Consider the following 14,577-nt stretch of genomic DNA (forward strand, 5'->3'; position numbering starts at 1 on the left):
TACAACGATGTTCCGTTCAATGCTATTTCTAGTCCATCTTGGGACCAATTGGTCACCGCGTTGACTGTGGCAGGTAAGGGGTTCAAATCCCCAAGCCGTTACGAGGTAAGTGGACCGTTATTGCAGGATGAGGTCCAAAACACTCATGCATTAGTGGAAGAGCAAAGGACTATTTGGGAAAAGAATGGCTGCACCATTCTTTCTGATGGATGGACAGATGGTAGGAACAGGACACTCATCAACTTTCTAGTTGCTTCAGGAGGACAGTTAGTATTTTTAAAATCAATTGATGCCTCCAATGAAGTGAAGAATGCGGAGACCTTGTGCAACATGTTGGATGAAGTGGTGATGGATGTGGGAGTGCAGAATGTCATCCAAGTTGTGACTGATAATGCAGCTGCATATGTGGCAGCTGGCAAACTTCTAATGGCTAGACATCCGACATTATTTTGGAGCCCTTGTGCTGCCCATTGTCTTGACTTGCTCCTTGAGGACATAGGGAAACTAAGTTGGGTAAAGAAAGTGGTTGAAGATGGAAGGAATATCACCAAATACATCTACAATCACACATGGGTCCTGAATCTTATGAGAGAACACACTGAAGGTAAGGATCTTGTGCGGTCGGGGGTCACACGCTTTGCTACCAATTTCCTCACCTTGCAGAGCATACTTGCTACATTGCCCAACCTGAAGCGGATGTTCGTGAGTGAAAGATGGTTGGGGAGTCCTTATGCTACAAAGCCTGAAGCAGAGAAGGTTGTGATTGCCATTTTTGATACTAATTTTGCCAAGATGGTGGAGGAGATCATCAATGTAAGTTTTGAAACTTTAATTGATGATTTATTATTTAATTTTCTAATATTTCAATCTGCTGATTTTGTTAGATTTTTTATATCTGTGTCGGAACCGTTGGTGAGGGTGCTACGAATGGTGGATGGGGATCATAACTCCATGGGGTATCTATATGAGGCCATGGATAAGGCCAAAGAGGCGATTCAACACTTGTATGGGTCAAACAAGACCAAGTATGAACCCATATGGCACATAATTGATCGGAGGTGGAACCATCAACTCCACCAACATATTCATGCTGCTGCCTACTTCTTGAATCCCAAGTTTTTTTACTCTCCGAGTTTCAAAGCAGATGCAGAGGTTAGAATTGGCCTTGACACATGCATTCGGAGATTAGTTGATGATGAGATCCTTCGAGACTTGATACTTGATGAGTTGCAGAGTTATAAGAAGGCCTTAGGGGAATTGTTTTCTTCACCTGATTGCAAACGTAGGAGAGCCACCTTACGACCAGGTAAAAAAAAACATATGTTTAATTTTTACCATTTATTTCTCTCTTTAAGATTATTGAAATCTTTACAAGTTATAAATCACATTTTGTATCCTTGCAGATTTGTGGTGGGAAGATTATGGTGCCACAACGCCTAATCTTCAAAAGCTTGCCATCCGCATATTATCACAGCCTTGTAGTGCTTCTGATTGTGAGCGCAACTGGAGTGTTTTTGAGAACATCCACACAAAAAAGTGCAATAGGTTGACTCAACAACGCTTGAATGATCTTGTCTATGTGCGGTACAACATTCGATTACATGAGAAGAAGGTGCTAGGGCAAGATTCACATGAAGCACTTGACTTGGATGACATTGATCCATATGCAGCAGAATGGGTTGCTTCTCCTGATGATGTTGATAATGATTTGGATCCATTCCTTACTAATGAGCAGCTGAGTGAGTTGGAGAGGGCAGGAGAGGAATGGGATGCGGAAGTGGCAGCACGTGAGGAGGAGCAGGAGGTTGATCATGCAGAAGAGGCACCTGTTAGTGTTGAGGATGTTGCCACTACTTCAGCACCACCCACCCAGCGGCCACAATCTATTTTGAGCTTTAGTCGTAGACGCAATTTATGATTTCTTATTTTCATAATTTCATTGATACCAAACTTTGAACTTGATATGTAATCAGAATTTCAGAGGTTCTTGTTTTGTGGTCTATGACTCTATAACTCTATGAGACTGTCACTATGGTACGTTGATATGTATTGAACTCTTATACATATGTTGCACTTGGTTTTTGGTTTATGCTATGATACTTGCATTTGTTGCTATGTATTACCAAAAAAATTTGATTTATATATCATGGAAATCATATATGTTATACAAATTTGGTGTAAATGTGTGTTTTTGAATTATATATAAAAAAAAAATGTATTTTCAAATGTTCGATAAAGTTGCCGAGTTTTGCCGAGTTTTTTGCCGAGTTTTGGCGAGTCCCGAGTTTTTAAAATTTTTTGGCCTTGCCGAGTTATTGCAAAATCCGAGTTTTTCATCTATGATTACAGGGTTCAATTTCCCCTTGGCCTCATGCCATCACGCTCCGCTTCCCAGCGACGACTGTTTTCTTCGTACTATCGGAGGACTTGTTGGCGTCACTCCTCACGAGCAATCTCCTCCAGGTGGGTTCGCTGTGCCAGTAATGCCTGTGCAAGCAACCGAGGGAGGTGGTTCATCAACCGATTCACTGCGGGGCTAACTTCCAGTGCGGTCCACACGACACTTGTTGGGACTTTAGCCTCCGTGGCCTCTCTTCGGACGTAGGTCTCGATGGCCGCCTAATGCAGGATTGAGAATTCCCTCGTTGCATTGTCCTCTCCCTCGTAGAGTTCCGTTTGTGCATCGTCGGCCTCTCGGTTAATCTCACCGACGGTTAGGCCCATCGTGTCCGTACGCCATCCGCTCCTTCCTTTCCCGAGTATGTCTAGGCAACGACGCCAAATGTTTGCCACATAGGGTTAAACGATTAAATGCATAAGTAAGTGCACAGAACATAATGGAAATATTTTAAAGAGCCAGTTTCTGTATTAATTCAACAGTCCATGTACATCAAGTGCTTATAACATTACACCCAAATACGACTATTATGATGCCACTACGAAGGAAAGGTATGCAATATACAATATCCGAAGGGGTGCGACCAACCGTCGCGTCCAACTGCCCTTCGGGACGACTAACTAACTGCCGAAACTCATAATTACTGACGACAACATAACATAATACGACAACATGACATAATGATTATTCCCTGCAACAACCTCTTTGAAGATAGATTATTCTTTTAGTGTTACTCTAGGTTGGTTAACAGGTTCATCTGCGGAACCTGTCCAATCCTTAGTGTCGACTGCAATTTTGGTCTCTCTTCTTTCCTTGTATGGTTTTAACTTTGAGCTGTTAATGCTATCTTTCAGTAGGGTGTTGTCCAAATTTTCTAACTTGATGGCTCCATTCTCAAATATTTCTCAAATTTTAATGGGTTTGAGCCATCTTAATTTGAATTTGCCTGGTTTGATTTCATTATGATCGTTATATTTCAAACGTAACTGTCCAGGTTGGAAATTCATTCATTAGAGGTGGTTTTCGTTCTAGTACTTCATTTCTGCATTGCTTCAGTAGTCTGCTGGGCAAGCACCCTTTGTTCGTCAAGTTTGTTTAGCTGGAAAAGTTGTTCTTTTAAACATTTTGTATTGCCTTGTCCGTTCTCCACTACAATCCTTAAACTTGGTACCATATATTCCGCAGAGAGCGTCGCTTTTTGACCGTACATCAGTTGAAATGTTGTGTGTTTGGTAGTTACCTTACACATCGTTCAGTATTCCCATAGTATGGTTGGCAATTTTTCTTGCCAATTTGCTTCTTCAATTCTATAGGACTTGTGAATGATGGAGATAAGCACCTTGTTTGTAGACTCCGCTTGTCCATTGGCTCTCAGATGGTATGGGCTTGAGAGGTTATGAAATACGTGCAACTCAATCATCATCAGGTGGATGACATGGTTCGCAAAATGTTCTTCCTGATCATTCATGATTTGTATAGGGATGTCGTACCGAGTGACAATTTGCTCATAAATGAACCTCATTGTATTGACCGTCGTATTGTCTAGAAGTGCTTGAGTCTCTGCCCATTTGGTTAAGTACTCCATAGTCATGACAATGTACATGCACTTGTGTAGCTGGCTAACTTTGAGTGGACCAATGAATTCGAGTTTCCACCTCTTAAAGAATTCTTGTGGCTTTGATGGGAACAATGGCATATAATCTCTTTTCAATGGTTTTTATACTCTCTAACAAGTGTCACATCCCACCACCCATTCTTGGTCATTTGTGTGCACTATTGGGCACTTTGAATAGAGGTTAAACCCTACCAACAATAAATTAATGCTTGCTTGTTAACTTTGAATAGAGGTTAAGCCCTACAGATTCTTGCTTGTTAACTTTGCAGAATACGTCAAAATCACCATGTATCCACTGCCAAAAGGATGTACTAATGTTATAACATTATCATATTAGTTGCAAACACATTAGGAAACATGAAACAAGAACAAAGAATGCAAGAGAAGTATACACAGATTGAAAAACATGGTTACATGTAGAGAAATCCTCAAAAGGGAAGAAACCTTAAAAATGTGATCTTTTGCTCCTCATGCCATTATCTTTCAATCTAATAGAAGTGTTTACAATGCCTCTAGAGTGAATTAGAACTTAAACAAACTTATAACCAACTTTTAAACACCAGCAACATGCCTCTGCACCATAAAAATCCTCTTCATGCACTTGCAACAATCAAAATGAACATAGATTGAAGCTTACAATGAGAGACAACCCCTCCAACATGTTTTATAAGTTCTTAATGATTTCTCTGCATCCTCCCTTGGTGCCCAAAGGAAGATCTAACATTGAGAAACTAAATTGTAATGTCAAAAAACCTTCACATTCCCTGTTCTATCTACACTATCTGGTTCCACAAGGGTGACAATTTGAAAATGCCATGGTCGAGACATTGTTAGCATTTTTACCAGGAGGCAAATCCACAATTTCCATGGTTGACGTATTTTTTATGCTTGGAGAAACTGGTGAAAATGACATTCTTTGTTTTTTGATGACTTTAGACTCCTGCCACTGTTTCAATGCATTGTTGAGATTTTCCAGATCACTTCATACATTTCTCTGACATGAGTGCAGTTTCTTTTGCATGGTACCCACTGAACATCAATGAACTCCTGACTCCTTGGTCTAAGACAACCTTCACGATTGGGAATTGCAATTTAGTCCAGCAACTTTGATCCATTTTTTCAGATCACCCTCAAATGTCTGTCTTATAGCTGCCAATATCAGTTGTAGTGGTGGGGTTCTCAAGGTCTTCTCTGCTATTCATTGTTGTAGGATGTTATTAGAGGTTACATGTTCCCGGTTCAAAAAGAAACTGAATATGTATAAGGAATTGTTTTCTCGTGAGTAAGCTTTAGTCCCTTGCAATGCTAATATGCCTTTTTGTGTAGGAAAACTATATGTTATTATAGAATACTAACTAGGTCTGGGTTATTGATTCTGCTTGTTACTGGCAGGGTGAAGATGTTGCTCTTAAAGTTGTGGAATGCTGTAATAACCAAACAAAAGTTAGTGCAAACTTGTCATCTACATGGTTGGCACAATGGAAGTAAGTGTATCAGCTCTTGAGAAGACATTTTTGTGATGCTTTTCTCCACCATTCATTTTTGTTGAAAACTACTTATCTTTAACTACAGAAAACTATTAATGAATTCAATTTCACTGCCACAGTAACTTCAATAAGCATGTTTTCTCTTTCAAATTTTCTCTACATAATCTTTACTTCTAACAAGAACCCATTTTTGTGACACCTATCAAGATATAGCTTTGTCAGGGATTTGCTTTCATCACTGCCCAATGGCGATAACTAAAACAATTTTTGAAATTGTCTTTGCTAGTACAAATTGTGTTGTCCTCCACTGAAGTTGGGAATGCTATGTAATTTTTGGCTTATGTTGAACCTAAGAGACAATATACAACTGATTACCAGTAGTAATCCAAAAAGAATAGTGAACCAAATAAAATATATCAACTCATATTTTGTGGCCCGAGATATAATATTTAGTATTTAAAGTGGCAGCTGTCATTATAAGATATCAAGATGCAAATAAATCAATTGGGTTCATCTAGTGGCTGATCTGTTTTAATTGTTTTTCTTGAGTTTTTGTTCCCATTATAACTTCGTTTTTAGTTTTTCCTTTGGCTGTGAGAAGAAAAGTGTGATGTCATCCAACTGTCACAGGCTGTGAGGCAGCCATCTGAAGTAGGATGTGACTGCTAGCCATCTGTCTGAAGTTGTTTTGCATAAACAATATTTCTTGTCATTTGCACACGGTACATTGCTGATATAAGGGAGAATTTGGTGCTAGAATATGTTTTGAGTAAGGGTTACTAAATAATTGTAGAGTAACTGTGCCAGATTCAGGACTTGATGTTCTTATGTTTTGAGTAAAAGTAATAAAGGAAGTGAGTATGAGTTCTAAACAATGAAGTTGAAGGAGAAGGTTTCAATGGGGAATGTGAATCTTTACATCTTAAATCAAATTACTGCCAAATGTGCACACAAAACAAAAAACCTGTGTACTGAGAAGCTTAATGCAGGGCATAGTTCTAATATGTCTAACCGATGCCTATTTTTGAAAATCAGGAAAATCAATATTTTTTTGGTGTTTTTGTTCAATATTTATAATCATGGTGTTTGAAGAGAGTATGTAATGTTCTTGCCAGTATTCTCTAATTTTTCTCTTTCACACAAGTGTGTGATTTTAACACCTTTTGATCACCAATTCCTAATGTGGGCTAGGTGAGAGCATACACTGAAAGAGGGTTAAATCAATATTATATAAAATGGTTGTTGGTGGCAAGCCGCACAACTCAATATAACAACTATTACAATAATCTGGAAGTAATGAAATACTTATTTTGGCAACAAGCCTTGTAGATTAATTGCAAACTAAATACTGAAAATAATTGAAGCTGGTTTTGGTGGCAAGCCTTCCAGAACAAATTACAAACTTAATATTAAATCTGGTGGTGAAATGCACAAATAAACATCAGAGATAGTAATGCGGGAAATGAAATTGCTTTTTAATGTCATGGCAACACAGCCATCTATATCCAAATGGGTTTATTCTAAATATATAGTAATCTTTCTGGTTTTATGCAAAATACCAAATAAGTATGAATACTGAAGCTCTGTATTATATCCCTGATTATAATAGCAGCAACTCCATTGAAATCTATTTACATCAGCAAATATAATAATGGTGGTGACCGAAGTAATCAGCAAATTGATGAAGGAATATTACCAAAGAGATACCAACTGATAATAACAATATTATTTGTCCCAGTAGCCACGTAGAAGTGAGCAATTTTTTTAATGCTACAGTAGCAGACCCTGTAATAACATCCATAGATTTAGATCCATGGGAACCTTAGTTTTTGGTTGTGAGAGATATCCATGCTTTGTACTTTTCTCTTTAAAGAGGATTGCTTCACTTGTCCCCACTGCTTCAGTAGTCCTGACTAAAAGCCAATATTGTTGGTAACTTGGTACTAAGAGACTAGGTCCCTTTTTCTTTTGTTGGCTTCTCTATTGATAGACTACCTCCTTTCATGTATTCCTTTGATGCTCCTACTCAACTCCTTCCTTCAAAGGAGACCATCATTAGAACTGCTAAAGAAGACAATTACAGATAGTACATCCAGTTCACCTAGAATGCCCCTCTTGTGCCACTTAGATGAAGCTTGCTAAGTGGAAGATAGTATTTTATGTTGTCCTCAATATGTCCAAGGCCATGCTTGGGGTTTCCCCTTGGCCAATTGAGAGTGTGTTCCCACCAAGTACAGGTTTTGATGGATCACCATATTCTTTGCTAGGGATAGTTTTGTTGTCTTTTCTCCTTCAAGGAGGTGGAGACTAATGACAACTTTATTTTTAGATGCCCCATTTACTATTAGATCTGAGGGAGATACTATTGGCTCTATAGGGACTCAAGCAACACCCTCTCCACTTCCTTTAGATATCCAGACTTGTGGTGCTTGGTCCTTTATCTATGAGAGGTTGTCACCCTTAGACGTAGATCCTTGTAGGAGATCTCTAGGGATCCTAGAGCCCGTCCATCTAGTAGACTAGTGGCTCTGACTGACCCTTGGATATTGTTGCATCACACAAATGTGGATATACTTGTGAGATGACATTTCTTACAACTTCTGCCCCAACATTTGCCTCTCAACAGTGTGGTTCTATTTCTTCTCAGCAACACAATTCAACATAGTGACATAGATGGACTCCTCTCTCACCCCTCCCTCCCAGCCACATGGACAAACACATAGTGCAAGCTTATTCACTACTTTGGGAGTTACTTTGACCTTGGGTGTTAGGTGTGCTTCTAGAGGGAGTGCCTTGGTTCCTCAAAGAATCCCCCAATTTGGCACTCCTAGCCTTTAGGCACTACCTAATGAGTACTATTAGGTCTTGTAGTGGTCCTTTTGATGGTGATTGGCGATGACATCTGTGGCTCCATTTTTTAGCCTAGATTGTGATACTCGATGAGAATTTCCTTCTCTCTTGTACTCAACTTATGCTCTTTGGGGATCTTGTTCATAGTACTTGGATTATTGTATTGGTTTCTTCACATGTGGTGGTGGTCCCTTATGGTATTCTATCTTTAGTTTTGGTTCTTCTTCTTTGTGAGCTTCTCTAGGTTTCTCTTCCTAAAACTTTCTATTCTTATCTGATGTATCCTTGAGTCCCATTGACCTATTGTTGGTTGTCTCTGGCATTAATATGATTTTTTTCTTTTTTTTCTCATTCTGTGGGGCAGCATGCATGTTCTTGCTGTCTGCACTTGTGTCTTGTATTTCACCTATATGTAATCTTGCTTTTCTCACTAGCTTATTGTGTCTACACTAGCAAGTTATATCATGTAGTGCTGCTTAAGTGTTATTGGCAGGGAACCTTTAGATTAGAGAAGGGATAGATGTAGAGGGAAATTTTGGTTTGTGGTTTGTTAGACCTATATGCATAGTCAATAATTATACAGTTATTGATGAATAAAAGGAATGATCATAATCTAATGTATAAAACCATTTAACTTCTTTCTTTTTTATGTTAGTTCTTGCTATCATAACTGACTATTTTGATCAATCATTGGTCCTCCTAATAACCTTTCTAGATTTACTATTTGGGCTGATATTATAGACAATCTCCTATCATTGTCATGCCCAAAATTTAGGGCAAGAACGGGATAATTTTTTTTTGTAAAACACCAACTTAATAACATTAAAATTGCCATTAGTGAAATGCACTAACATATTTTGTCTTAACTATGTTTGAGTTAACTTAACACTAACTCAAGTAGACGAGAATAATTTAGAATTAAATGCGGATTACTAAAGGATTTAATTTATTATCTTATTGACTTTACTCAATAAACTAACTTAATCAATTAGTTGACGCAGATAAAATTAATCTCCAATAGCCAATAATTTATTTTAAGAACTAATTAAATTAGTTCTGACACTTAGTTTATAAAAGTCTATGTTTTATTTTAACGATAATTAAAATAAGAATAAACTAAATCGATTAAAGGGTCAATTATAATTATAATGAAAAATTCGTTCTATAAAGTTTAATCTCATCAAATACCTATATTTAGGTGGACCTATAATAATTCAATTTATTATAAAATTTCTAAAAGGTTAAACTTCATAAGTAATTTAATTCATCTCGTATAAATTTACCCACATGTTTTTTTTTATAAACATATATAGATTAAAAACGCTTAATAAAATATTTAATCTAAAACCTGCCATAACCCTTCATATTTTTAAACTCTACACATATTTATATATATATATAATATGTTTCCACATTGTTATAAATTACCCATGCAAACCCTAACTTTATTATTATAAAAATAAAGTCTCTTTCTTTATTTCTTTCCTTATTTTCGAATACCCTAATTTCATTAATATATATAAAAAAAACTTTTTTATTTTATTATTCTCATTCTACCCTAGCCCTAACCGGGCTAGGGTTTTATTTTCTTGCTTGAACTGTGCAGGGCCGAATTGCTTTCTTGGCAGCGGCCATGGCGAACTCGACAAAGCTTGGGAAGGCGGCGGCGGTGTGTTGCAAGGGCAGGCGACGTTCACGGAGGCGCTGTTCACTGTGGGTTACCACAGAGGCGGCGACCACTGCGGTCTCCCACAGTGGTGGCCCTCGGGCCGTTCACTGTGGACGGCCGCAGTGGCGGCGTCCACTGTGGTCGCCCACAGTGGTGGCCCTTGGGCCGTCCACTGTGGACACCTACAGTGGCGTTGGCCATGGCCGCCCACTGTGCAATGCACAGTGTTCGGCCCGCCGAACCCCCCCCATATTTTTGTTTATTTTTTATTTTTTAAAAAGAGTTTTAAATAGTTTTTTTTTTGTTTAATTTAAATAATATAAATTGTATATATATATATATATAAATAATATTTTTTTATATATATATATATATATATATATATATATAGGTATTTGTATATATATATATATATATATATATATATATATATATATATATATATATAAACAAATATATTTATTTATATATATTTTAATCAAACAAGTTTATTTATTTAATTGTAAGAAATGAAATTCATTTATGTATTTATGCATGTAAATAATTTAGTTGTATATATATATATATATAAATTTTTTTATATATATATATATAAATTTATATATAAATATAATACTATTAAATCTAGGGCAATTTCTTTCCATACAATTATTTTTATTCCGAACAATTAAAACAGATTAAATATTTTCTGCAACTTTGATCATTTTATTTATTTCCCTTTTTTTATTAATATCCCAGTTGCCAAGTAGAAATAGTTAGGCTATCTAAAATATGGCTTTTCTTTCTGCAAAAATAAAGTAATTAACAGAATTAAACAAACTTAACACAGCATCTATTTAAATCTAGAAATGTAAAATAAATCTTTAGAGATGACTTCAATAAACTTTAGATTTTTATATTCTGCAAGTTAATAAAATGACAGATTAAAATAAAATTCCAACAACACTCTATTTATCTAGAATTCCTTTAACTTTAACCATGCAATTAGGATTTAAACTGAAACATTTACATTCAAAGCAACATGCATGCAATCTTTAAATCGTTTCTTTATTTCCTTGATTTATTTCATATGCATAAAGGGATAAAATAAATTTATTGCTCTTCCAAAATATTATATACTCAACAAAGAATTAATTTCAAAACTTTAGGAACTAAATCTAGAAATAATCATTTCTTTTCTGCAATATAACATAAATAGATATTACATATCTTTAAAACATATTCCCAAGTCTTTATTGTCACTTTACAACTGGATCTCTCATTATTAATAAATGAGGACTTTTAAACAAAATAATAAATATATTTCCAAATAGATTTCTGCAACAAATAACTCCATCGAATTTCCACTTGTCCTAATTCTTTCCTTCCAACAACCTGCAAATAATCAAAGGATATGACCATGGAGTGCTCACCTCCCAGCCTAGGCTAACTAGTAGCCACCCCCGAGCTTGAAGAACCAAGCCCTAGACAGGATTACACACGTGCAAAACATAGTAAACAAGGGGGAAAACAAACACAAACACATTCCCAACCCAGGGCTACACTGCACCACACATTGTGATGTCTTTTCAAGGGTGGTAGTGGACCAAGTACCTTGAGGAGACTGCAAGTATGGTAAAACATATAGCCACCTCATGGCAAACCAAATACATCATAAATATAACAACCTGTTGTGACGTTTTCACACATCGCCCCATTGCAAATGGGGACCCTTGCTTTTTTGCTTTTTAGGGTTTGTTTTTTAGGTCTTTTAGGGTTTTGTCAGTTGGCTTTTGCATTTTTGAGTGCTATCGGGGAGATCAATAGGATAGTAGGTCCTGCTGGAGTGAAGTCCTGATCTTGAAATTTTGGCTAAGTTTGAAAGTCCTGATCCTGAAATTTGGCTAAGTCTGGAATGTCCTGATCCTGAAATTTGACTAAGTCTGGAAACTGAAAAACCTCAAAAAACTAGATTTTGCAATATAACTCCTGGAGGTCCGAAACCACTCTCAAACATCCTGAAAGTATATATGGATTATAACTTAAAGTATAAGAAGGAAGAAAGATAGAAGGAAATGTCACTTAAATGTTATATTCCATAAAAATTATTCTGATAGAGAGTTCAAAAAGTCAAATTTCGCTCCTGTCCTTCACTGAGGATCCAGAGCGAATTTCGCTCCTGTCCCTCTCCAAGGGACCAAGGCAAAGCGCTCCTGTCCCTCACCAAGGGTCCAGGGCGAAAAGGCTTATTTGAGTCATTCCTGACCTTGTTTGGTCAAATTGGAACATCAAAGGCATGGTGAAGGACAAAATGAGCATGATAGAGCATCCAGACTTGACAATGAAATGATGGAGTTTTTGTCTACAAAGGTAAAAGCGCTCCTGTCCCTCACCAAGGGACCAGAGCGATTTTCTTTATATACACATTTTTAGACCTTTCTTAGACTTGAACCCTTATTCATGGCGTGTAACAAGATGATATCTTCCTTAGCCAAGACATTTCATGGTGAAAAGTGAAGCATTTTGGCCTAGAAGACAAAATTCGCTCCTGTCCCTCACTGAAGGACCGGAGCTTGAATTTCAAATTTGCACTGTTCTTGCAGGATCAAGACAATTTTATGATTTGAAGAGACCAAGGAAAACATGATTTATCCATTGAATATAATTTGGAAGGCTAACAAAGGACAGATAAGCTTGGATTTGCAAAATCGCTCCTGTCCCTCTCCAAGGGACCAAGGCAAAACGCTCCTGTCCCTCTCCAAGGGACCAGGTCGAAGTTAGTGGCATTCGTTATTTTTTCACCACATTTGAGCGTTGATATCCTCCAAATCGCATGAAATGCCAAAATCATCAACTTCGAAATATTTGAAAAAATTAAAATTAAATTGGCATTAAATAAAGACATTTTGGCATTTAATAAATTGATTTTGGGCCTCAAAAAATCAAATTAATTTTTGTGAAATTGAAATTAAAAAGGGAGTGCTTGAGGTATCATTTTTATTATTTTATTAAGTCGGCCTTTTCCTTGTTAATTTTATTTATTTATTTTGGCCCATTTTCATCAAGTCGGCCTATGGGGAGGTAAAATGGTGAGCGCTCTATATATTTGGGGCATGCTTTCATTTTTCAAATCATTCACTCATTGTTTCAAGTGCGATTTGGAGAAGCAAGGAAGGAGGTGCGAAATCTAGCTTGTGTGCAGCGAATTTCTACCAAGTGTGGAGACTAAGGAGGGCGAAATTCATCTTGAAGGCTATTGGAGAGGCGAATTTCTAGCTAGATTGGAGGATAATTTCCAGATTTTTTGAAGACATTTGAAGGCGAATTTCTAGATTTTTGAAGAGGCTAGTGGATGTTGCCGAGAATAATCATTATGTTATGTTGTTATATTATGTTTATGTTGTCGTCGGTAATAATGAGTTACGGCGGTCAGTTAGTTAGCCGACGGGTAGGTAGTTGGAGTCGCGACGGTTATGTCGCACCCCTTCGGGTATTATATATTGTGTACCTTTTCTTCGAAGTCGGATCATGATAGTCGTGTCAAATGTAATGTTATAAGCACTTGATGTACATGGACTGTTGAATTAATATAGAGATTGGTTATTTAATGTATTTCCATTATGTTCTGTGCATTTACTTTCTGCATTTAACCGTTTACTCGAGAGGGCAAACATTTGGTGCCGTTGCCTAGACGAACTCGGGAACGGAAGACACGGATGGCGCACAAACACAATGGGCCTACTCGTTGGTGAAGTAAACCCAGAGGCCGACGACGCGCGGACAAAACTTTACACAGGAGAAGACACGACAACGCGAGAATTTTCAATTTTGCTCCAGGTAGCCATTCAGACCTACGTTAGACGAGAGACGACGGAGGCAGAAATCCCACCAAGTGCCGTGTGGACAGCGCTGGAGGTTAGCCCGGCAGTAAACCGGTTGATGAACCACCTCCCCCGGTTGCTTGCACATGCATCGCTGGCACAACAAGCCCGCCTGGAGGAGATTGCCCAGGAAGAGCGATGACAACAAATCCTGCAACGCTACGAAGAGAACAGCCGACGGGAAACAGAACGAGATGGCGCCAGGCCAGGAGGAAATTGAACCTTGTAATAATCTCGACACACTGCTGATATAAATTGTGGCCGAAAGGCAAAATAAAAATAAAAATAATAAAAGTTTTTTTGTGTACATGGCGTGTGTTTGCTGTGTATGGAAGTGATTTATGCCCAATAGACTAAATAGGGACAAAAATAAAAAGATACAGAGTGACGAATGGGAAGTGGCACAAACCGCGTTGAAACTCAGACAACAGATAGAACGAAGGCGTAGGCTAAGGCGGCTTGCCGAGGGACGACCGGCCGAGGGGTTGCCCGAAGGGAACCCAGGAGGTGTCACGGAGGTTGCGGAGGTAGAGATAGACGGAGAGAACTACACTGTCTACATTGTTGTAGGGCTGCGAAAAGGAGTCACGAAGGGTGCCGAAGGAGAACTCTACAGTTCGCCAGAATACCACCGTAGGGTAAGAAGCCGCGAAGAGTTGGTGGAACAAACAAGGCGAAGTCTAAACCTGATCGACGCT

At 37.8% G+C, this 14,577-nt stretch overlaps 1 protein-coding gene across 5 annotated transcripts in view; it reads left to right on the forward strand.

Moving 5' to 3' along the window:
• LOC131038459 (pentatricopeptide repeat-containing protein At4g21190) overlaps window positions 1–14,577 on the forward strand; it is a 322,788-nt gene that overhangs the window by 21,834 nt on the left and 286,377 nt on the right. For all 5 annotated transcript variants that reach the window (XM_057970898.2, XM_057970899.2, XM_059210108.1 and 2 more), the window contains exon 3: window positions 5,406–5,497. In XM_057970898.2, the coding sequence (XP_057826881.1) occupies window positions 5,406–5,497 (92 nt within the window). The remainder of the gene's footprint in view (window positions 1–5,405; window positions 5,498–14,577) is intronic.

The sequence above is a fragment of the Cryptomeria japonica genome, chromosome 8 (assembly GCF_030272615.1).
Source record: "Cryptomeria japonica chromosome 8, Sugi_1.0, whole genome shotgun sequence".
NCBI lineage: Eukaryota > Viridiplantae > Streptophyta > Pinopsida > Cupressales > Cupressaceae > Cryptomeria > Cryptomeria japonica.